This window comes from Vombatus ursinus, unplaced genomic scaffold (genome assembly GCF_900497805.2).
Source record: "Vombatus ursinus unplaced genomic scaffold, bare-nosed wombat genome assembly UNPS02007284.1, whole genome shotgun sequence".
Classification (NCBI taxonomy): domain Eukaryota; kingdom Metazoa; phylum Chordata; class Mammalia; order Diprotodontia; family Vombatidae; genus Vombatus; species Vombatus ursinus.
The window spans coordinates 5370353-5394216 of record NW_020947062.1 but is presented as its reverse complement, the minus strand read 5'-3'; the positions used below and the strand labels follow the sequence as shown (position 1 = coordinate 5394216).

Below are 23864 nucleotides of genomic sequence, written 5' to 3'. Positions count from 1 at the left end.
ACACTAGGCCTATAGAAGTTAAGTGATTTGTCCAAGATGACGCTGGAAGTAAGTGTGAGAGGTGGGCTTTTTACCCATATCCTCTGACTCCAAAATCAGTGCTCTTCCCACTGTAACATACTGATTTCAAGTTAAAAGAATCCTGATTCCCTTAGGGACCTGAAGAATACATTTGGCAGCGAATGGTTCTGTCAAAATTTTCATCCCTAAGACATCGGGATTAAAAAGATTGTTTCCCAGCGGGTTATTTCTTAAGAAGTAGCTACCATAATCAAAGGTTGGTCAAATTCTAATTAATTTAAACATTTAAAAATTCATAATCACAATCTAAAAATTGTCAAGCAGAAATCTGTGGGATGAGTCTAGGGGGAATCTCATTTGCATCTCTAAGAGGCAATGTTAATAATTATTTAATAATCATCTCTTCTTTGCTTATATCTACCCCTGAGATGAATATTTTATTTTGTCTTTTAAATAGTATTTTATTTTTTCCAATTCCATGTAAAGACATTTTTTTTTTTGGTGTGGCATTTGGGGTTAAGTGACTTGCCCAGAGTCACACAGCTAGTGAGTGTTATGTATCTGAGGCCGTATTTGAACTCAGGTCCTCCTAACTCCATGGCCTGTGCTCTATCCACTGTGCCACCTGGCTGCCCCCTAAAGACAATTTTTAAGATTCATTTTTTATACAAAATTTTGAGTTCCAAATTTTCTCCTTCCCTCTGTTCTCTCCCCCCTCCCTAGGATGGTAAGCAATTTGATATAGGTTATAAATGTGCAATCGTGTAAGTCATGTTGTGAAAGAAGAAGCAGAATAAAAGGGAAAAAAACACCAAAAAAAGTGAAACTATTATGCTTCAATCTGTATTCAGATTTATCAATTCTTTCTTTAGATGTAGATAGCATTTGAGGTGAATATTTTAGAGTAGGTTGAAAGTAATTATTTCCCCCTTAAGTGCTTCAACATCAAAAACTGACATGATTGTATTAATGGAAGTGACACTAAATAAGATAGGTTGGAGGGACAAGACAGATGGAAACGTAACGACCACTAGGTTTTCCGTTTAACCTGCAGTTGAAATATCTGATATGTGTTGTCTTCCGCTGCTGAGAATATGAACTCCTGGAGACCAGGTAGTGTTTTTTCTATTTGTGTCGTCAGGACTTAGCAACAATACATTGTACATAGTAAGTGCTCAATAAATGCTCATTCTTGACTTTTAGCCTAAATTTCTTCCAAGTGAGGAATTGGACTAAATCACTAAATGATCCTTTTTAGTACTAATGTTCAATTCAGTTAAATTATATTCCTTCTAATATAACATGTTTATTATTAATACCTATTATGCCATGTTCTTTGGAAGATAAGTATAGGAAAAAAAAAAAAGAAAACACTAGCTTTGAGGTTACTGAATCTCATTTGGAAGAGACCTCAGAGGTCAGCTAGTCCAATTTACATTTTAAGAATTCTTTCCCCTCTCTGAAGTACACCCAACAAGTGTTCATCCAGCCTTAGATTGAAGATCTCAAGATAAGGTGACCCCACTGCTTCCTAAGATGGTTCATTCCAATTTGGATAGCTTTCATTCTTAGGAAAATTTTCCACACATCAAGCTGAAATCTTTTCACCACCCTCCATAGTCCTTGTCTTATCTTCTGGGGCCAACAAGAACAAATTTAATTCCTCTTCCGTATGACTGCCCTTCAGATAATCATATTAGTGCTTTTGACTGCTGAGTGGATCTGATGACTCATATTGATCTTGGAGTTCACTAAATCCCTCGATTCTTTATTTTCACATTAATTGTTGTCTAGCCATGCTGACATCTTTGATTCAGGCTCTATTTCTAGATCAGGAGTTCCAAACCTTTTTTTGTGTCATAGACTCACTTTGGTAGTTTAGTGAAGCCTATGGATCACTTCTCAGAATGTTTTTAAAAGCGTAAAATAAAATACACAGGATTCTAATGGAAACCAACTATATTGAAAAATAGTTATCGGAATTTTTTTAAAGTCATGGATTTAGGTTCAAAGCTTGGTTCTCTTACTAACAACTTTTGTAACTTTAGGTAAAATCATTTACTCTCTTTGGAACGTAGATTAATTCTGAATGATGAAAGAGTTGAGCTAGGTGATCTGTGAATTCTCTTCCACATCTGAATTCCTATATACAAATAAATGAGACTTCATGTTTCCCTTTCTGGTCTCTTTCCATCCTTCTTAATTCCCCAAATTCTTAGAAATCTGAAGGTTCCCAACAGACTCTCCAGCCTCTTAGCTGGTCCCTAAGCTAGCAGTGCCCTGGTTTGTGATTATTCCCATGCTGTGATTCATGTTTGAATTGAGGTGAGTATAAAATCACCAACCCCATCTGGGCCTTAGGGCATTCTCTTGCTTAGATACAGTTTAAAATCATCCTCTATTTCATCTTCCCTTCATGTTTGCCTTTGTCTTACCTTCTCTAGGCTAATCACCCCCAGTTCTTTCAACCATTGTTCATAGAGGCACAGTGCATAGAGTGCTGGGCTTGGAGTCAAAAAGCTCTGAGTCAAAATCTGGTCTCAGACACTTACTAATTGGGTATCTTCGGGCAAGCACTTTACCTCTGTTTGCCTCTGCTGCCTCAACTGTCAAATGGGGATGATAATAGCACCTACTACCTTCCAGGGTTGTGAAGATCGAGTAAGATAATATTTGTGAATCTCCTTGCATAGCAGCACATAGTAGGAGCTATATAAATACTAGTTATTATTATTACTATTATTGCTACCATTATTATTTTTCAAACTCTTCATCACCCTGGTTCTTTTTGAGTGGATTCCATGTCAGTCAGTAATAATTACAATAGCAGATAGTCTAGTATGTGTTTGCAGAATATTTTACAGTTTATAAAGCACTTTTCCATCCATTACTTAAGTTGATCCTCACAATAGCTCCAGGGAGGTTGGTAGGGCAGAGCAAAATGATAATCTTCCCATTTTGCAGATAAGGAAACTGAGTCTCACAAAACTTGTGACTTTGCCAAAATGAGCCCAAGTAACTGTTTGAGCTAGGACTGCTCTGTAGATTCTAACTCCAAATCTAGCATTCTTCCCAAAATATCATACTTAAGTATTTGGGTCAGGTGACATAATTGAGGGCCAAACAAGTTAGGTGGCTAAACTTATGGTTGTATAACTAATAGGAGAGAAGCAGGCACTTGTGCCAGCCCTTGAGGGGCAATATGGTGTTGTGGAAAGAGTACCAGAGTAGGAACAAGGAAGCCCAGATGCTAGTCCCGTTTGGAGTATTATTTCTCTGAGAGGCCATTGATATAAAATCCAAGGGTCTTTTGTCAGTCTCCCTTCAACTGTGCATTCTTTAATACCTGCCCATCTCTGTGCCTCTATGTTGACTAAGCCCCATGCCTGCAATGCATTCCTCTTTACCTGACCCATAAGCCCAAATTACCTTCGAGACTTCTCTCAAATGCTGCCTTTTACATCAAGCCTTGCCTGACCTTCTCACATCTCTAGTCCCCTCCCTCATAAAATGACTTGTATCTTATTTTGTATGCACCCTTATTTGTATATGTGTCTCCTGGCTAGATGTGAACTCTTAAAGGGCAGGCACTGTTTGACTTTTGTCTCTGTATCCCCAGAACCCAATACTGTGCCTGGTACATAATAAAATGCTTGTTGATTGATTGATTGTCCCTTCCAGCTGGATATTCTTTTCCACCTTGGCTTCAAAGATACCATACTCTCTTAGTTCTCCTTCTCCCTCTCTAATGATCCCCGCCCCCCTCCACTGGTCATTATCCTCACCCCTTAGTGTGGGTGATTCCCAAATAGCTATTCCTTAGACCTCCTTCCTGTCATTCTCTACTCTCTCTACTGTTACACATGAAAATCTGAGAGACAGTTTCTGAGTAATTAATAATCAATTTATCAATTAGGCTAGCTAATAATCAATAAGTTGATGGTCAGTGGTTTCTCTCAAAGACTGCCAATAGAGGCACTGAATGCCTTAAAGGCCCCTGACAAATGAAAAATCACCCTGATTGGTGGACATTTAATGAGGAGGTGGGCTAGAAGTCCTTAGCTCTTCCTGCTCAGAATGTGGCTTGATCATGAGATTCAGCTGCCTCCAGCAGTCTGGACAGGAGAATCCACCTTCATCCAGACCACTCTGGTTGGTTTTCTCCTTCATGAGCTGGGTCACTCTAAACTGTAATGGAGGGGTACAAAGATAGGAGCTCATTTCCTTTGGATAAAAACTCACCTAGACTGGATTCTGTTTACATTCTCTAAACAGAAGTAAGGTCTTCTAGTTGAGTGGGAAGCATGTCCCTAAGGGTTAGGGGTAATTCCAATTAACCATGTCCTTCAGAGGCTGACCTTCCACAGGAGCTGGGTCTTAGTGAAGAAATGGAGGAGAAAAAGCCTGGATCCTAATTTAATAATCAGTTACTAATATAATAGAAAAATAAGTTCTCACTACCTTCTTTTTTATTTTTATTTATTTTATTTTTAATTTATGGAATAAGACATTTCTATAGCATAGCATAATTTTTAAAAAAAGATGATTAAACATGAAACTGTAAATCTATTATGTGCAACTTGCTATTTCTTTTAAATATATAATAAAGTTATCATGTAAATTTCTTTTTTTTCCTTCTATCTCTCCCCAAGTCTCCCTCCTCCCACCCTCACCTAGGGATGTCCTTTGTAGTTAATTTGAATATTTGTAATAGTCAAAATGATTTATGTGTTCAAAGTTGTTCTCAAAACAATATTCTAATTACTGTATACAATGTTTTCTTGGTTCTGCTCATTTTGCTCCTCGTTGTTTTGTGCAAAATTATCCAGGTTTTTCTAAGATCATTGAGCTCATCATTTCTTAAAGCACAGTATATTCCATCACAATCATATCCCACAACTTGTTCAGCCGTTCCCAAATTGATAGGCATCCCTGAAATTTCCAGTTCTTTGCCACCACAAAGAGAGCTGCTATAAATATTTTAGAACATACAAATTCTTTTCCTTTTTCCCTAATCATCTTTGGAAATAGAACTAGTAGTGATATTATTGGGTCAAAGGGTATAGACAGTTTAATAACTCTTTGGGCATAATTCCAGATTGCTCTCCAAAATGGTTGGATTAGTTTACAATTCCACCAACAATGAATTAGTGTCCCAGTTTTTCCACATCCCCTTTAACATTCCTCTCTTTCCTCTTCGATCATTTTAGCCAGTCTGACAAGTATAAAATGATATCTCAATTTTCATTTCTCTAATCAATAATGATTTAGAGCATTTTTTCATATAGCTATAAATTGTTTTGATTTCTTCATGGGAAAACTGCCTGCTCATATCCTTTGACCATTTATCAATTGGAGAATTACTTATATTCTTATAGATTTGACAAAGTTATTTAATATTTGAGATATGAGACCTTTATATGAGAAACTGTCTATAAAATTTTCCCCCCAATTTTCTGCTTTCCTTCTGATCTTGGCTACATTTGTTTTATTTGCACAAAAACTTTTTAATTTAATGTAATCAAAATTACCCATTTTACACCTCACTGCTCTCTATCTCTTGTTTATTCATAAATTATTCACCTATCCATAAGTCTGAGGAATGATATGTTTCATCTTCTTCAAATTTTCTTGTAACATCTCTCTTTATATCTAGGTCATGTATCCATTTTGACCTTATCTTGGTACATGGTGTAAAATATTGATCTCTTACTACCTTCTCTTGTTTCCTCTCTACCCTTGAGCTTCTCTTTGTGGAGGTTGTATATTTGCTTATGGTGGGTGGTAGGAGGGAGATAAATCTTTTGTATTTATCATTTACCTGGCGTTGTTTTAGTCTCACCAAAGACTAGGAATCAAGAGACTTGGTTTCAAGTCCTATTTTTGCTGATAATATCATTTTCTCTCATCAACTAGTAGATCTCAAGAGAGCCAGCCAGGTTTTGTCTTTTTTTTGTATCTTTTTTTTAATCAGTGTTTTTTTTTTTTTTTAAGGCAGTTGAGGTTAAGGTTAAGTGACTTGCCCAGGGTCCTCCTGACTTCAGGTGCTCTATCCTTTTTTTTTTTTTTAAAGTATTTACCTTGTGTAGGCACTGTTAATGAAATGACATGTCTTGGTGATTTTAGTTCTCTTCCCAGTGTGTGACCATCCTCTGTCTCTTTGTAGGTAACAAGCCGCCACATCCGGTCAAGGAGCTGGCTCCAGGTAGAGAGGCATGCTGTGTTTGGAGCTCTGGGCTGCAGTGTCTGGGGTTCAGGCGAGGGAGGTGTGCAGTGTTTGGGTTACCAGTGTGTCTTCTGAGTGATATCTTATTGACTGACTCCTTCTTTCTTCTTCAAAGACTGACAATTTCCCTTTCTCCCTCAGTGTGATATATCACCACCTTCTAATTCTTCCTAAATGTCTTTCCTTTTTTTGCTTCTGCTTTTAAACATGCAGAGGTGAGCAGTCTGATTGTTTTATTCTCCCAGCATGTGCATGAGGAAGTAAGGCAGGGATTATTGTTCCCATTGTACAGATGAAGAAACTAAAGCAAAGGAAGGTGATTCCTTAGTAATAATAATGATCACTCACCTTTATTCAGCCCTTTATAGTTTGCAGAGTGTGTTGCAGTCCTCTCTTCTCACAAAAGCTTTGGGAGATAGTATGACCAGTATTATTATCACCATTTTAGGGAGGAGGAAGCAGAATCTCAGAAAAATGAAGTGACTTGCTCATGGTCACCACAACAGTAGTCAGAGTTGGGATTGGAATCCAGATCTCCCTGTCTCCAGCCCAGCACTCTCTTCACTTCACTGACCATTTCTAGACACACACACACACACACACACACACACACACACACACACACACCCCTTATTTGAGGTGGGAGTGCTCCCATCCCAATTTTTCATGAAAGAAGTTAGACAAAGGCAGGTGAATCAACTAATGATTAACCTTTAAATAGCACTTTATAGTTACAAAGTGCTTTAAACCTATTGTTTTATTTGATACTAAATGATACTATGTTGGTTTCCTGGGAGGTAAAGCTAGTACAGGCATCATTAGCCCCATTTTACAGATGAGGAAACAATCCCATGGAGGTCAAGTGACTTCTTTGACGTCGAATAAAAACTTATTGGCAAAGGAAGAGCTTGAACCCAAGACTCCTGATGCATAGCCATAGGTGTGACTAAAATAATACAGAAATAGGCCATTCAGAGAAGAGCCTTCTGTCTTCTGAGTTCTGTCTGACTCCCGGGTCAGTACTGCTATCTCATGGGACCACAGAATCTCAGATTAGATAGGGATCTCATAGACCTCCTAGTCCAACCTATGTCCCAAAAAAGCACTCCCTTGCCAACATCCCCAAAAGATGATTGAATTTAGAGTTGGATGGGCTATGGAGGATATTTAGTCCAATATCCTCATTTCACTATAGGAAACAGAATCCCTGAGAAGGGAAATGACTAATACAAAGTAGAGTCAGGCCTGGCACAGAGAATTGGAATCCAGGGCTCTGTGCTATACCACCCTTTCTACTATTCTGTCCATCAACAAAGATTTATTAAGTGCCCATGCTAAGCGGTCCTCTCTCTCTTAGCCTTCCATTTCCTCACTGTCCTTGGCCCAGACCCATGTCAACCTTGAATACTTTCAGGTAGAAAAAAACTGGTGATGTTATCTAGTCTAGTTTCCTATTTCCAGATTAAATGGGATGATTAACCAATGCTATGGGCAACTCTAGGGTCTATTTATGAAAATCTTTGGGACCAGAAATGTCATAGCCTCCTTTGTTGTAAGGTTCAAGAGTTTAATTATCACCTTGACTATGTAATTGACACTTAGGGAACATACTGTCTTGTAGAAACCAGGCAGAGTTTTTTCGACTTGTAGGGACAAAGGCACCAGGTGACACAGATAAGATCTTGAGATGGAATCAGAAATGGAACTTGTGACTTTCTGTTTTGTGTAGCCACCCTGGGGGTAAGGGTCGGGGTCTGAAGTGATTGTTTTTCTAGTAAAATACTTCCTTTGTCCTCTGTGGAACTAGAACAGGGCTTTCTAGACTTAGAGAAATTTGGGAGAATCAGCATGACGCAAGGGAAAGAGCCCTGGGATTGGAATTCAGCACAATCTGAATCCTGACTGCCTCTTTTTGGTGAGGTGACTGTGAACAAGTCAATTTACTTGTCTGGGCCTGAGTTTCATCATCTATAAAATGGAGATAACTTTTATTGCCTACATTAGCTCACATGCTGGTTGTGTGAAAAGACGTTATAAATGGTATGTCAATGTGAGTGATTATTATACCTCACTCTCACTCTGACCCCCTCCAGAAAAAAAGTATTGGAAGAGGTTTGTTTTAAAAATTCAGTTGTATGAAATTTAGCTTTTGTTTGGAGAGGAGGGGCAGTATTTGGGTATTTCTTGAAATAATTGAGAACACAATGGAGGTGTTAATGAATGCAGGCATAGAACTGTTGAAATAAAAGAAGTAGAATCTTAGATCTTTGACTCTTACAAACTTGCCCTGACCATCATCTTTACTTCATCTTTCTGGCTCTATCTCTCTATGTCTCTCTCATATTTTATTATATATGTAATATACAGCATATAATCTTCTCTCTCTACATATATTATTTTTGTTACTATTCAGTCATTTTCAGTCATGTTTGACTCTTCATGACCCCATTTGGGGTTTTCTTGGCAAGGATACTGGAGTGGTTTGCCATTTCCTTCTCCAACTCATTTTACAGATGAAGAAACTGAGGCAAACAGGTGACTTATCTAGGGTCACACAGCTAGTAAATGTCTGAGACCATGTAACCAAAACTATTCCTTCCAAAGTTACCTATAATCTTTTAATTGCAATGTTTGATGGTTTTTTGCCAATGCTTGTCCTTTTTCATCTCTGCAGCACTATCCACCTCTTGAATACTGTCTCCTCTCTGACTTTTTGTGACCTCTTCTTATTTGGTCTTTCTCCTTCTTACTACTCTTCTTTGCTAGTTCATCACCCTGTCATATTCACTAACTGTGGGTGGACCCCAAAGCCCTGTCCTTGTTTTTTCTTCATGCTTTCTCATTTGGTGATCTCATTGGGTCCCATAGGTTCATTTTTCTCTCTGAGTTCTATAAATCTATAAATCCACTCCATAAACTACAAGTTCTATAAATCCACTCCAAGTTTCTCTCTTGAGTGTCAATCCCACGTCATGACTGCTTTTTGGATATTTTCAGTTGGATGTCCTGTTGGGATCTGAAGGTCAACAGGTTCAAAACAGCTTACCATCTTTCCTCCCAAAACCTATCCTTCCTCTAGCCTTCCCTATTACTGTCAAGGATGCTGCCATCCTTCCAGGCCCATAATCTCTCAAGAAGAGGAACAGTATGGGGGCAAAAAACATATATATATGTGTGTGTATATATATATATATATATATATATATATACACACACACATATATATCAGTAGAGCAAGTTAAGTTTTCAGAGTCAGCTTCATCTCTAAGGTCCATTGTAGCACTAACCTTCTGTGACATAGTATACCTAGATTTCAGTAAAGCATTTTACAATGCCTTTCAGAAAATAGAATACACTGCCTTCAGAGCTATAGTAGGTTCTTCATGGCAGCCTTCAGATAAAGGCTGGATAACCACACCTTTAGGGACTTTTGGGACATTTATCAATCAATTAGTAAACATTTATTAAGGGCCTACTATGTGCCAGCCACTTATGGCACTTGCGTTTCAATCGTGGTAGCTCAAAAAAAAAAATGTGATGTGCAAATTTAGAGATATCTCCATTCCAAATGTTTTATTTGTGCTGGACCTGTGGTAGAACCTTCCGAGATTGTATTGGTCTGATCAGCCAGAGTTGGATGACACTGTACGTTGACTCCAACATAGTGATGTCATTTTGGTCTTCTTCAAGAATGAAAAACAGTAACTAATCAACCAATGTGCCAGGCACTTATGGGTTGGAACAGATGGCCTTCCAAACCCTTGAGATCCTATGACTAGAAACCAGATCTTCTGAAGTCTTTTAGTGAAGTGCTATTTCTCCTTCCAGTTAAATAATTTTTCTAATTTCAGCAACTGCAGTTCCCAACAGGTGGAAATTGTTCAGAGTTTTTTTGAAGCATCTCCACAAGATGAACCCAAGTCTAATGAATGTGTTCATTCCTTTCCACTCCCTCTTCTTCCTGTCCTCAATTATGGGCCTTGTGATGGATGATTAAAGGCCTGGAATTAATTGGGGCTGCTAGGGCCCAGCCCCAAGCATTCTGCTTCACATGCAGTAGACTTTCAGCAACGTTTTGTTAGATGCCTGGATTTTACCTTGGTGACCTTTCTGTGTAAGCATTTCCCTGGGGATAAGTTTCTCTGTGTTGTGATGACATGCATGAATTATCCAGAGACTGCAGGGCATCCTTACCTCTCTTGGCATTCCTAGAAAGCCCATATCCTAAATCCCGCCTTTGGTTCTCTCATTCTCATTCTTCTCACACTATTTTGTGTGTGTGTGTGTGTGTGTGTGTGTGTGTGTGTGTGTGTGTATTACACCTACTTGAATAACGGAGTCCCAGGCAGTTAGTGGCTAGGTTTGTTATTCTAGATTAATTTAGCTTACATTTGCGATGCACATCATATACATCATCGTAGAAGATCCCTAACAATGATATTGTCTTGTGTGGATAGTGAGCCAGCTTTGGAGTTACAATGACCGGGGGTTAAATCTTGTCTCTAACATATTCTACCTGTGTAAACCTAGGCCTGGGCATGTCACTTTATTTCTCTCAATTCCCCAAACAGTACTCATATTATAAGCTGCAGGCCTGTTGCAGAGCTGCACTGATAGAAGGAATTCCGTCACTGAAGGATTTTTACATCAATGAAATCCCAGGTCCTGATAGTATTCCCATTTTATAGGTGAAGAAATTGAGGCTCAGAGAAAGCAATTGACTTGCTCAAGGCTAGTTGGTGAAAGAACTGAGGATCTAGCCCCCAGATCTGATTGAGTCAGACTCAGCACTTTCTACTATATCACCCTGTCTCTAGTGATTCTGTTGCAAGTAGAATCATTACTGAATCTTTTACCACACTGACAAAGCCAGAGAAGGCAGGGATCATTCGATCATAGCTGTAGAGCCAGGAGGGACCTTTGTTGTCATTCAGTTGCTTTTCAGTCATATTTGACTTTTTGTGACTCTATTTAGGGTTTTCTTGGGAAACATACTGGAGCGGTTTGCCATTTCCATCTCTAGCTCCTTTTACAGATGAGGAAACTGAAGGAAAGAGGGTTAAGTGACTTGCCCACTGGTGGGCACCCACCCAGCTGGTGAGTGTCTGAAGCCAGACTTGAACTCAAGAAAATGAGTCTTCCTGACTTCTGGCCCAGTACTCTATCTACTGTGCCACCTAGCTATTGAAGAAGGGACTTAGGAGGCTATCAAATCCTTTGCCCTGATTTTACAGATGAGAAAACTCAACAGGATAAGTAACTTGTTCAAGTTTGCACAACCAGTAAGTATCTGAGGCAGGATTTGATCTCAGATCTTTTCTGTCCCTAAGTACAGTGATGTATCTACCACATCGTTGAGCCAAGCCATGAGGGAAGCAGGTAACAGCTGAAGCCAATTGTTCCGTGAAGGGTACCAACTTCTTTCCACTCATTTGAACAGAATGTTTAGGTTGGTGGTTACTATAGAATGTTGCTTTCTACCACTTCTGCAGAACTGCTTGCCTTGGAAAAAGTGAGAGGCAGTAAAAGTCAGATGAGCCTTCTTTGTGGCAGAGCCATGCTAGTCTGGGGAGGTGGGGGACAGGGGGTGCGCAACTATTCCTTTCCCTCTTGGTCTTTGTGTGCTGGTGAAGCCTTGTGCTTTCTGGTAAGTTTCCTGCAATCTTGGGTAAAGGAAGCACAGAAGGGTATGGGGAGGGTGATGATTCTATGTCCATAACAGAGTCCATGTCAAATGCCATCTCTGACATGCCCTTCTGAGCCTGTCCCTGTTGTCTTAGCTGGGCCTATGTTGAGGACCCTGACACATTCCTACAGTGATGTATAAGGGAAAGAGTATTGATTGACCTGGGAGTTGGAAGACTTGGAATCTGATTTTGACTGGGCTGACTTTGGCTAAGTCACTTTAGCTTTTGAGACCCTAGTTTTTTCCTCTGTAAAAGAACTTGGATTAGATTATTTCTAAAGTCCTTTTGAGCTCTTCTTTCTGTGTGATTTAAACAATCGTGTGACTTTTCCAGGGACCCTGTAGTATGAGGTAGGCCTGTTCTAGGGTCTTTGTTGGCTTGGGTTTTCTACATTGCAGGATGAAGAAAAAGGAGTTAAATGAGAGAGACAAGCTTGGGTTAATTGCTAGCTGAGTTAATTGGATTAAATAACATCCAGATATATGAGTCAGTCACAAAAATCTTTTTACAAGTTATTCTCCATTTCTTAGCACCCCTCCCCACCCCCCAGTCTCTGCTGTTTGAAAGACATCTTTTTTGTCATTATGGAAGATGAAATGTTAAGAATCAATCAATTAGTCAATCAATAAGAATTTGTACTAAGCACTGTGCTGGGACACAAGTATGAAGAATAAAAGAATCCCTGCTGATAAGGAGCCTACCTTCTAATGGCAGAGATGAGCATATATAAAAATACATAAAGTTAAATAAAAATATATTCCAAGTAGTTAAATATAAGGTAGTTTGGGAGTGAGAACACTAACAGTTGAGGAACCTGGAAAGGCTTTCTAAAAATTTTTTTTAATTTAATTTAATTTTTATTTTCAGTTCCAAATTGTCCTCTTCCCTCTTCCATCGTAAAGGCAACAACTACAATATCCATTATATATATAAAGTCAAGCAAAAATATATTTCCACATTAGCCATATTCTGGAGGGGGTGGTCAGAGGAAGAACAAGAAAAAGGAAGAGAAATAAATGTGGTTCAATCTGTGCCCTGAGTCCATTAGTTCCCCATCTGGAGGTGGAGAGCATTTTTCATCATGAGTCCTTTTGAGTTGTGGTGGATCATTGAACTGATCAGAGTTACTGAGTCTTTCACAGTTGATTATCTTTACAATATTGCTCTTACTGCATAGATTGTTCTCCTGGTTCTGCTCACTTCACTTTGCATCAGCTCATAAAAGTCTTCCCAGGTTTTTCTAAAACCCTCTACTTCATCATTTCTTATAGCACAATAGTATGCCATCACATTCATATAACATAACCTGTTCAGTCATTTCCCAATTGATGGGCATTTAGTTTCTATTTTTTTTTTTTTTGGCCACCACAAAAAGAGCTGCTGTCAATATTTTTGTACTTATTCCTTTTCCCAGAAAGACTTTTTGGAGAAGATGGTGCTTGAGTTGCATATTACAGGATGAGAGGGATTCTGTGAAGCCTGGGCAAGAAAGGAGTGCATTCCATTCATGGGCAAGGGCCAGTGCCAAGGCATGAAAAATGAGAGATGGAGAATCATGAGGGAAGAACAGAATGAAGACCAGTTTGACTGGATGCCACAGTGTGGGAGTGGGAGTAATGTCTGGTAGATCTGGAAAGAGAGGTTGGGGCCTGGCTATATGGGGCTGTATTAGCTAAACAGAGGACTTATATTTTATCTTAGAGGCAGTAGGGAGCCTTCTACATCTATGATTCCCTTTGTTTGTGTATGCCAGCTACTCTTTAGGGGCTGCAGAAGAAATAAGAGACACGACCCTTGCCTGCTACTTACTACCCTATGTTACTTTGAACAAATTAGTTAACTTTCCTGGGACTCAATTTCTGCTATTTAGCTTTGACTAGAAAATCTTTGAGGTCCATTCTGGCCCTAAACCCTATTATCTAGGAATAAGAAACTTAGTGATCAATTGGTAGCATTAATTGACTTGTTTAATGTTGTTGTTTGTCCCTCATTCTTGAAGAGGACCAGGACATCAGGAAGGTGATGCCATAATTTGCAAGAGAATTGGGTTTAAGTAAGGGAGGGCTGTGCAAAGTCACCAGCCTCACTTTCTCCTCCAGAGCCATCTGGGTCCAGTATTAGATCAGGATGACTGAAGATGGCCCCAGATGCAGTGGGAGACCTTGTCCATTTTAAGCTAAGGTCTTTTCCAGTTCTCAGGTTGACTGAGGCAATGCCCATTCAGTGATTCCTCTCCTCTTCATCTCCCTCTCCCTCTCCCTCTCTCTGTTCCTTTTATTCTCCCTCTCCTCTCCTCCTTCCTACCATCCCCTCCTTTTCCCTCTCTTCCCCTCCTTCTTTTCCCTCTATCCACCTAGGGCAGCATACCCTTCCTGCAGGTGCTCTGCCCAAAGGAATGTAAATTTTAATCCCTGAAACCTCAAAAGTTATTTTAGGGTTTACAGGCTAGATTTCTTTCTGAAGGACCATCCCTTAAGCCCAAATCACTCTGGCTGTCATTGATTGGCCAACAGTAGGTCCCACCCCAAGCCAACAGGGTCGTTGTTCAGGCCCTCATTGCTCAGAGTAACATATTTAATGTACATTTATAAAGCACCTATTATGGGCAAGGTCCTGTGCTTGGTACTAACAAGGAGGTAAATCTGGAATGGTAAGTTGGGAAAAGAGAGTGACAGACCCTGGATGTCAGGCTAAGGAATCTTGGTTTAATTAGGCTTAATAAAAAAAGGAATTTTAGAAAAGGCTTCACATGGTTAACTAGGGGCAGAGTTCATGTTAATGACTTGTATTTATGTGATGCTTTAAGATTCGCAAAGCATTTAACATGCATTGATTCATTTGATCCTTACAACAACCCTATGAGTGGGTGCTATTATAATCCCAGTTTTATAGATGAGGAAATTGAGGTTGAGAGAGGTTAGATAATTTGTCCAGGGTCACACCATGAATGACACCATCCGAGATAAGATTTGAACCCAAGTCTTCCTGACTCCAATGCTTTATCCACTGTACTGCATTAGGCCTCTTACTATAGAGCTTGAATTAGAGCCTAGGTCTCCTGGCTCCCCAAGCTGTGACCTTTCCATAGTTCATGAAATGAGATATATCCTAGAAATGAGTGGTTTGGGAAAATGAGAGACTTCTATCACCAGACAGGCATTGGCCTTGGTTTAACCACATAGCCCAATAGAATCCTAAACTTAGAGATGAAAGTGGCTCTGCCACTGGCAGAGCCTCCAGCTCTAAATCTATGATCTTGTATCTCTTCTTGTGTGTTTAGCAAGCAGATGGCTGATTTACACTTCAGTGATCTGTCATTTCATTGACATGGGCATTTCCCTCTCCTGGTACAGATCAGAATCCATACAGACTGTGTGGATCCTGTGTGATTCTTGTCTAAGTCTTTCCTTAAATCCTCCAAAGTGCTCTCACCCAGTGCCCTGGAGGCCTTCTTCTGGTTCTCTTTAAGTTTCCAGGGTACCAATGTAACATTTTTGTTATCTGTCTTCCATCTATCTTTGTTGCTACATGACCAGTCCACCACTCCTTTGGTCATACAAGTCCTTGATAATATCTTTCACAACATTGCTTGTATATGCTTGCATAGTGTTTTTTCACCTCTGCCAATACCAGTGCTGCCAATTATCACATCCTACTTATATCCACCAGGCATCTTTCCATTACTCTTTGGATCACCTGCATTTGTGACTCTTCGGAAATTGTAGTATTTCTTAATTCTCAGCCGAGTTGTTATTGCTGGGCACCAAATGGACTTGTGCAGTATCAAGCAGGTCAGGATCTGTAAGAACTTTGTGCCATTTTCCTGGCAGATCTCCTGGTCGATTCCTGGCTTATTTGTTGTTTGCTGCACCCACCCAAATGGTGTACATGTTCAGGGATGTGTGTACAAGGTATGTTTATATATATGTGTACATGTATGTGCATGTGTGCATGTGTGTATGTGGGCAGCTAAGTGGCACAGTGGATAGAACAGTAGGTCTGGAGTCAGGAAGACTGATTTTCCTAGGTTCAAATCTAGCCTCAGACACTTACTAGGTGTGTGACTCTGGGCAAGCCACTTAACTCTGTTTTGCCTCAGTTTCCTGATCTGTAAAATAAGCTGCAGAAGGAAATGATGAACCATTCTAGTATCTTTGTCAAGAAAACCACAACGGGGTCCTGAAGAGTTGGACATGACTGAAAAACGATTGAACAACAGCAATGTGTATATGTGCATATATTCATATGTATGTATATGCACACACATATGTGTTTATGTATATGTATGTATGTATGTATGTGTATGTGTATATGTAAAGGGACTATTTTCAAAAAGCCAGTCTGGTGTTTGGTAAAAAGATCCATGAGTGCAAGCTAATCTTCATGTCACCTTGCTAGATAAGAACTGCTTCTGTGCCTTCTGGCCAATCTTTCTTTCATTTATGGAGAGATACAGAATATTCTTACCCTATTTCCAGATATCTGTGTGTTCACTCAAATGATGTTACTACTGTGAAATGACACCTTAAGTACAATTGGATCTAGTCAAGCAGTTTCAGCTCCTGCCTCATTTCAGGGATGAAAATGAGGCGAAGTAATTTCATTTTGTGACTGAAGTGATAATGCAAATACCAGGGGGTTTTAATTTGGGTCTAAGTAGAATAATGGTTAATCATTTTTGTGCATCATTAGTTATATTGCCAGTTAATGAGAGACTTCACATTTCTCCCATTTGGATTTAGGACTTCATAAATCCTAAGATCATAGATTTAAAACTGGAAAGAACTTTATAGGTCATCTAGTTGGACCTTCTTATTTTACAGGTGAGGAAACTGAGGCCAGTGGAAATCAAATAACTCAATCTAGCTCACACAGCCAGAAGTAGTAGAACCAGGGTTGAAATCCAGGCCCTCTGATTCCAAATCTCTTGTTCTTTCCACTGTATTACACTGATAAGTTCTAGTCATATGTAAGTGTTTATAAATGAACAGAGTGCACATGGGAAGTAATTAATTGCAGCTTGTTAATTAAAAAAAATTCTATTCCTTAAGAAATAGAAGGTTTTCAGGATTTAACCACATGAATGCTGCTTAATGAAGCCATTTCATTAAGGACTTGACAGTGTCCTGTCAAGGGGATGAATCCAAGTAAGAAGAAATGAGACGTGTCAAAGGGGAAAATGATATTAGTGCTTACACCCAGGAAATGGGGATCATCTCCCCTAAGTAATGAATAACTCAACCATTTTCTTTTCTGAACTTCTAGAGGGCCTGCTTATGGAGGATGCAACCTCAGGAAGCTAGATATCATTTAGACAGAGCTGAGAATATCATAGGTGCTAAGCACTTTTAAACTTAAAGTCACAGGGAGAGACAGATTATTAAGAAGTACCTAAAAGAGTTTGTCTGCCAATGGAAGGGGCTGCCTTGAGAGGTGGTGAGATCACTGTTAGTGGGAGGATGTTTATTTGGAAACCAAATATTGAAGAGAATGTTGAAGATTATTCGTGCTTAAGTAAGGATTGAACTAAGTGATCTCCAAATTCTTTCTACCTGTGATAGTCTATGTTTCTAATGCCCCTTATGTTAGTATTATCTTTGGTCTCTTCTAGCTCAATTATTCATCTTATAAATCTAACAGTAGGTAGCACCCTGTTACTCTAGAGTGTTTTTTGCATGTTGTGCCTTTTAAGATGATGTGATCATTCAAGAGGGAAAAATCATGTTTTAGTGGATAGTTGAGAGACTCAGTTTCTGTAGAATCATAAAATCTTAAGAGTTGGGAAGGATTTTGTGATTAATTTAGTCCAGCCCCTACCCAAATCATGAATCCCCTACAACATCCCAGCTCTGCCATTAACTAGCTAGGTTACCCTTGAACAAGCTCCTCTCTGGGTCTCAATTTTCTTATCCATAAAATGGAAGGTATGTACTCTAATATTATACCATTCAGTAGGTCTAGAGGTCTGTGTGATCTTAGAAGGCTTCTAATCCAGCTTCTCACTTCATGTATAAATGTATAACATGAACCTTTCCTGACAGGTGAACAACTAGTCTCTGCTTGAACACATCCAGCCATGGCAGGGAACTAAATACTTCACGAATCAGCCTGTTCTTCTGTTACTCAGCTCTGATTGTTAGGAAGTTCCTTAATATATTGATTTGAAATCTACCTTCTCGTTACTTCTTTTTCTGGGCTGTATAGTTCAGTACTCCAGAGGTGTAGAGGCAAAATCTAATCACTTTTCTCCATGACAGCCCTTCACATACTTGAAAACAGTCATTATGTCCCACTCAAGTTTCCTTTGCTTCCTGCTAAACCTTCTTGGTTTCTTCAGCCATTCCTTGTGTGACATGATTCCTTACCCTCTCACTGTCCTGGTCCCTTCACTCTTCAACCCTCCTCCCTGCTCCTTCATTTAGGATCCATCCTCAACATATGGCAAATACATGTGTTCCTGGGGGCCTCTAACCTTAGCTTATCCTCCATAGGTGAGCCATTGCCACCTCCAAATGGACCAGTTACTTATAATTCCTCTTCTCAACAGAAGCTATTTGCAGCTCCGAATCTTAAGAATTTAGGGGTTACTTTCTCTTTCACGCTTTCTAGCTTCCTAGCTGAGAGACCATCCTTCTCTCTCCCTTCCTCCCCCTTCTCCCCACATACCAGTGAGAAAAGTGCTTCAGGATTGACCACCCCAGCATTCCCTCCTTCACTCTACCTCCCGGGTCTGGTCCCCTATCTCACTTTTTTTTTAAAACATGCAGTCAAGCTCTATTTATGAAACATTCCATTTAATTTTATTACCCTGATGGTTTCCTCTCTGCTCCTTTGAAGTGGAAGATAGCATTTCGTTCAGAATGACAGCTGAAAGGTTGAAATGGAGCAAAAGAGATGGAAAAGGTCATGTGTTTCATACCACTCAAAATCTGGGGATGGTGCTTGCTGTACCCTGAAGGAAAAGTGAAATTTAATGAAGAGTTTTATTGGGATTTCACTGCTTTTCTTTTTATCTCAGATCTTTGCTTTCTTTTCCTTAAACCTCTAGTCCCATCTTCTCCATCCCTTCCCCTTACCTCCCCACTCCCTCTTGCCCCCCTCCCCCCACTCCCACTTATCCCCCCTGTATTCCTGGAAAGTTTCCCAGCCCTTTCTTTTTTCCTTTGTACTGAGAAGCTATAATGCTGAGAGAGTTCACTTCTAAAATGAACACCTTCTCATCCTCTAAAGCCTTCCTGGGAGCATACTTAAGGTAGGAGACTATATGTCACATCCGGGGACATGCTCAGTGATTGAGTGAATTCACTTAACACTGCTTTGGACACAGTAAATCCTTATCTGAGATGTTTGTCTCATGTTGAGGCTCAAACATCATTCCCTGCAGTGCCCAATGTTTGTTGTTGCTGTTTTGTGAGGTGGGGGGTGGTGGTGAGGAAGGATTTGGAGAGAAGGAGGGAGAAATATAGCTGTGGTCAAAGGAGAAACGGCAACTAGTTGCCCAGACAGGATTCATCAAAATTGCCAAAGATTCTCTAAATGGAAAAGTCAATATTTAATGTCTCTAATACTGCAGTTACTTCAGGTTGGGATGGCAGGGAGGTAATTAACAACTGGAGAAGAGATCAGGAAAGGCTTTGTATAGAAGGTCATGTTTCATTTGTGTCTTGAAGGAAGTGAGACATTCTGTAAGATAGAGGTGAGGAAGGGAGTGCATTCCAGACATGAAGGATGGCCAGTGGAAAGGTACCAAGATGGGAGATTGAGTGTTGTATGGGCTGAACAGAGAGAAAGCCATTGGCCGGACAGTGGAATATGGAAAGGAGAATAGTGTATGCTCAAGCTGGAAAGATAGGGTGGGGCCAGATTATGAAAGGCTTTGAAAGCCAAACAGAGTAGTTTATTTTATCCTAGAGGCAACAGGGAATTTACTGACTAGAGAAGTGCCATGGTCACATCTAAACTTAAGGAAAATTGCTTGAGTGGAGAATTGATTGGAGTGCAGAAAGCCTTGAGGTCAGGAGACCAATTAGAAGCCATTCCCATAGTCCAGACAAGTGGTGATGAGGGCCCAAGCTAAGCAGGGGCTGTGTGAGTAGCATGGAGACAAATGTGAGAGACAGTGTGGACAGAAATGGGCAAGATTTGCAAACTGATTGGACACTGAGAGGCAATATATTATAGTGGATAGAGTAGTGGGCTTTTAGTCAGAAAGACCAGGGTTCATTTCCTGCCTCTCACATTTAGTAACTGTAGGATCTTGGGCAAGTCATTTAACCTCTATGAGTCTCAGTTTCCTCATTTTAAAATAGAAGAGTTGAATGACATGGCCTCTTCCAGCTCCAAATCTATTATTCCTATGTGGGATATGAGGAAAGGTAAGCATTTGGGGATGATACCAAGATTATGAACCTGAAAGATTACAAATATGATGGTGCCTTCAACAAATAGGGAAGTTCAGTAGAAAAGCGAGTTTAAAAGAGAAAGAGGACTTTTGTTTTGGATATGTGAGGTCTGAGATATCTATGGCATGCTGTTGTTCAGTCATTCAGTCATGCGTGATTCTTCATGACCCCTGGACCAACTGTCCATGGGGTTTTCTTGGCAAAGATACTGGAGTGGTTCTCCATTTCCCTGTTCAGTTTTATGAAAGCAGGGTTAAGTGACTTGCCCAGGCTAACACAGCTAGTAAGTGTCTTAGGTCAGAATTGAACACTGGGATTTCTGACTCCAGGCCCTGTGCTCTAACCACTGTAGCACCTAGCTGCTCCTATCTATGGCATAGCCAGTTTGAAACGACTAATAGGCATTCAGTGATATGAGATTACACTCAGGCCAGAGACTGGGCCCTGTGGGAGGAATGGCTCCTTTTTTAGGTTGGCTGCTTCCTTTGAGGAGGCAGTGAGACTATCCTCTGGATTTGGTTGGTCAGGAGGACAAGGCTTCTGACTCAGCTGGCTGTCCTGGAAAATGGCCTGGAGAATCCTCCCTCTGGGGAGAGAGGATCAGAGTCTATTTGTAATGAATTATATCTTTTTAATCTTTTTTTTTTGTAAGTAAATTTATTTTAATTGAATTTTAAGGGCCTTAAGTGTTTTCTTGCATTCTAAATCTCAAGCCTGCATTAATGGACCAGTCTGAGCTAGGTCAGGCTCAGAACATAACGGACATATATAGAGATCTGTGAGTCATTTGTAGTGAGATGATCTATCAACACACACACAAAACACCAGCAAAGTACCAGGCATGGTGCTAAGACCTGGGGATGTGAAGAAAAGCAAAAATCAGCTCCTACACTCAAGGCTCTTAGAGGAGATAACCCACAAGCAACTGTACAAATAAGATCTGTGTGCAGGATCAGTGTGGGGGTAATCTCTGGGGAAGTCTCCGAAGGAAGATGAAGGAGTACTGTCTTTTTTTTTTTTTTTTTTAAGTGAGACAATTGGGGTTAAGTGACTTGCCCAGGGTCACACAGCTAGGAAGCATTATCACAGGATGTGGAGGGGAGAAAGGTGTGAGAAGATTGGCAAGGAAGGAACGGGCGAGTTGTGAAGGGCTTTGAAAGCCAAGTAGAGAATTTTTTTTTTTTTTGATCATTGAGGTAATAAAGTACCATTGGAGTTTATTGAAGAGGGGAGGTAATATGGTCAGTTTCGTGTTTGAGGAAGATTTCTTTGACAGTTGAGCTGAGGGTGGACAAGAGTGGAGGAAGACTTGAGGCAGGGATACCGACCAGCAGGTTATTGTAATAGTCCAGGTGTGAGTTGTTGGGGGCTTATACCAAGGTAGTGACAGTGTCAGAAGAGAGAAGGGGTATATAGTAGGGCATGGTAGCCTCTAGTGAGGGGCAGCTAGGTGGCATAGTGGATAGAAAGCCAGGCCTGGAGTCAGGAGGACCTGAGTTCAAATCCAGCTTCAGGTACTTACTAGCTGTGTGATCCTTGGTAAGTCACTTAACTCTGTTTGTCTCAGTTTCCTTATCTGTAAAATGAGCTGGACAAGGAAATGGCAAACCACTCCAGTATCTTTGCCAACAAAACCCCAAATGGGGTTAGAAATGACTAATTGATTCCTTCCTACCCCCCAAAATGGGGGTCTCGTGAAGGTTTATTAAGGGCATGTTTGAAGGCAATGAGGAAGGAAGCAGTTGGTAGGGATAGATGGAAGAGCCAGCACTAAGATTTTTGTCTCTTTACTCTGCCAGGTCAGTGTTCTTCCCACTGAACTTCTTTTTATTTACAATCTGGTTAAAGCACTCACATGTATATCTCATTTTACTGAACCATTCTCAGTTACCTCCACTAAAATCTTCTTGTTTTGTGTCTGGGTTTTTTTTTGGCTAGGCAATGGGGTTAAGTGACTTGCCCAGAGTCACACAGCTAGTTAAGTGTCAAATGTCTGAGGACAGATTTGAACTGAGGTCCTCCTGACTCCAGGGCTGGTGCTCTGTCCATTGCGCTGCCTCACTTCCCCTAAAATCTTCTTTAAGTGTGCGGAGATGATCCTAGGTTCCTTAAGCTTTTGCCAGCAGAAAACAAGCAAGAGGTCAGACCAGGCTAGCAAAGTTTCAGGTTAGGACCTGCTGATCTGTTATCTGAGGACCACCTTAACTAATGAGAGGAGTTCATCACCGCAGGGCTGGCCACCAAGCAGGGAACTTTTTCAAGCCACAGCAACTCATGAAAAGCAGCTACTAAGGCATGGAAGGCTTGTAACCTTCATGGGAGGGGAAGGACAGAAGTAGCAACACTGATTGAAGTAGTGTGATTATTTCTTGGGTATTAGATTTTTCTCTCAAGGTAGACTGTAGCTTATGGAAAGCTGAGGTTATGTCATCTTGGTGTTTTTTTTTTTTTTAATCTCTTATAGTACTGGGCATGATGGGCATGACTTAATTTATTGATTATTTCTAGAATCAGAGAATTTCAGTTCTGGAGGAGATCTTAGAAGAGTGCGCCTAATTATCCTTTTCAAGTTATAGGTACTCATTTTAAAGAAAAAAAAATTAGAAGGATTTTGACATGATAATTGTTGTATCATTCATATTCATTGAGATAATAGATGATGACCGGAAGTTACTAAGAATTCAGTGACATTTTAACATTTTATTAATCATAACAGTATTTGCACATATTTGAAAATTCTGATTATATGTTTTGCAAACTGAGGCTCAAAGAGTTTGTAATGGGTCAGAGGTGAGACTCATAGCTAGGTCTTTCCCGATTCTAAGTTCATTGTCCTTTCTGCTGTACAACACTACTTTTTATGGATCTGTAGACCCTTTGCAATGCCTCTCTGTCTGTCCTTCCACTCGACCCTCCAAGTTCCATGAGCCACTGGTTGGGAAGCACTGTTTTAGTCCAACCTCATTTTCCAGATGGGAGAATTAACTTTCTCAAGGAAATATCAAGTTAATGGCAGGATCTAAACTAGAATCCAGACAAATGGGAAGGTGTTGCCCATGATGCATTTCACATGATTTTTCCTTTTTTTCTTCTTTCCCATGTAGCAGTCCAGTTCTGGGGACTTCAGAACTCTTCGGAAGGGGCTGTCCCCGTATCACTCAGAGTCACAGCTGTCGTCGTTGCCGCAGTACCAGGATGCCCTGCAGAACGTAAGAGCCCTCTGTGCTGGCCAGCTGGGGAGGGGGGGTGATTAGTGGATCTGGAGTGAAGCTTAGATAATAAGATGTGGAAATATACTGGAACCCTGTGGCTCAATACTTTACAATCTTTATGTCTCCCGAATTTGCCACATGCTTGCTGTGTGACCATTGACAAGTCACTCCTCTGGGCCTTGTGTTGTTCATCCATATTATGAGGGGGTTTGGGGATCTCTAAGGTTTGTCAGAATTATGGTACTCTCAGGCTAATGGAAGCTTTTCACAGATTTAGACAGAATACTTTATTCTGAATCAGGGAAGTGTTATCACA

General features: G+C 40.2%; 1 protein-coding gene across 2 annotated transcripts in view; it reads left to right on the top strand.

Annotated features, from left to right (window-relative positions):
• CCDC85C (coiled-coil domain containing 85C) overlaps positions 1–23864 on the top strand; it is a 188254-nt gene that overhangs the window by 143013 nt on the left and 21377 nt on the right. The window contains exons 3-4 of one of the 2 annotated variants that reach the window (XM_027849086.1): positions 6188–6226; positions 23441–23545. In XM_027849086.1, coding sequence (XP_027704887.1) covers positions 6188–6226; positions 23441–23545 — 144 coding nt within the window. The remainder of the gene's footprint in view (positions 1–6187; positions 6227–23440; positions 23546–23864) is intronic. The other variant, XM_027849087.1, reaches the window with a different exon arrangement.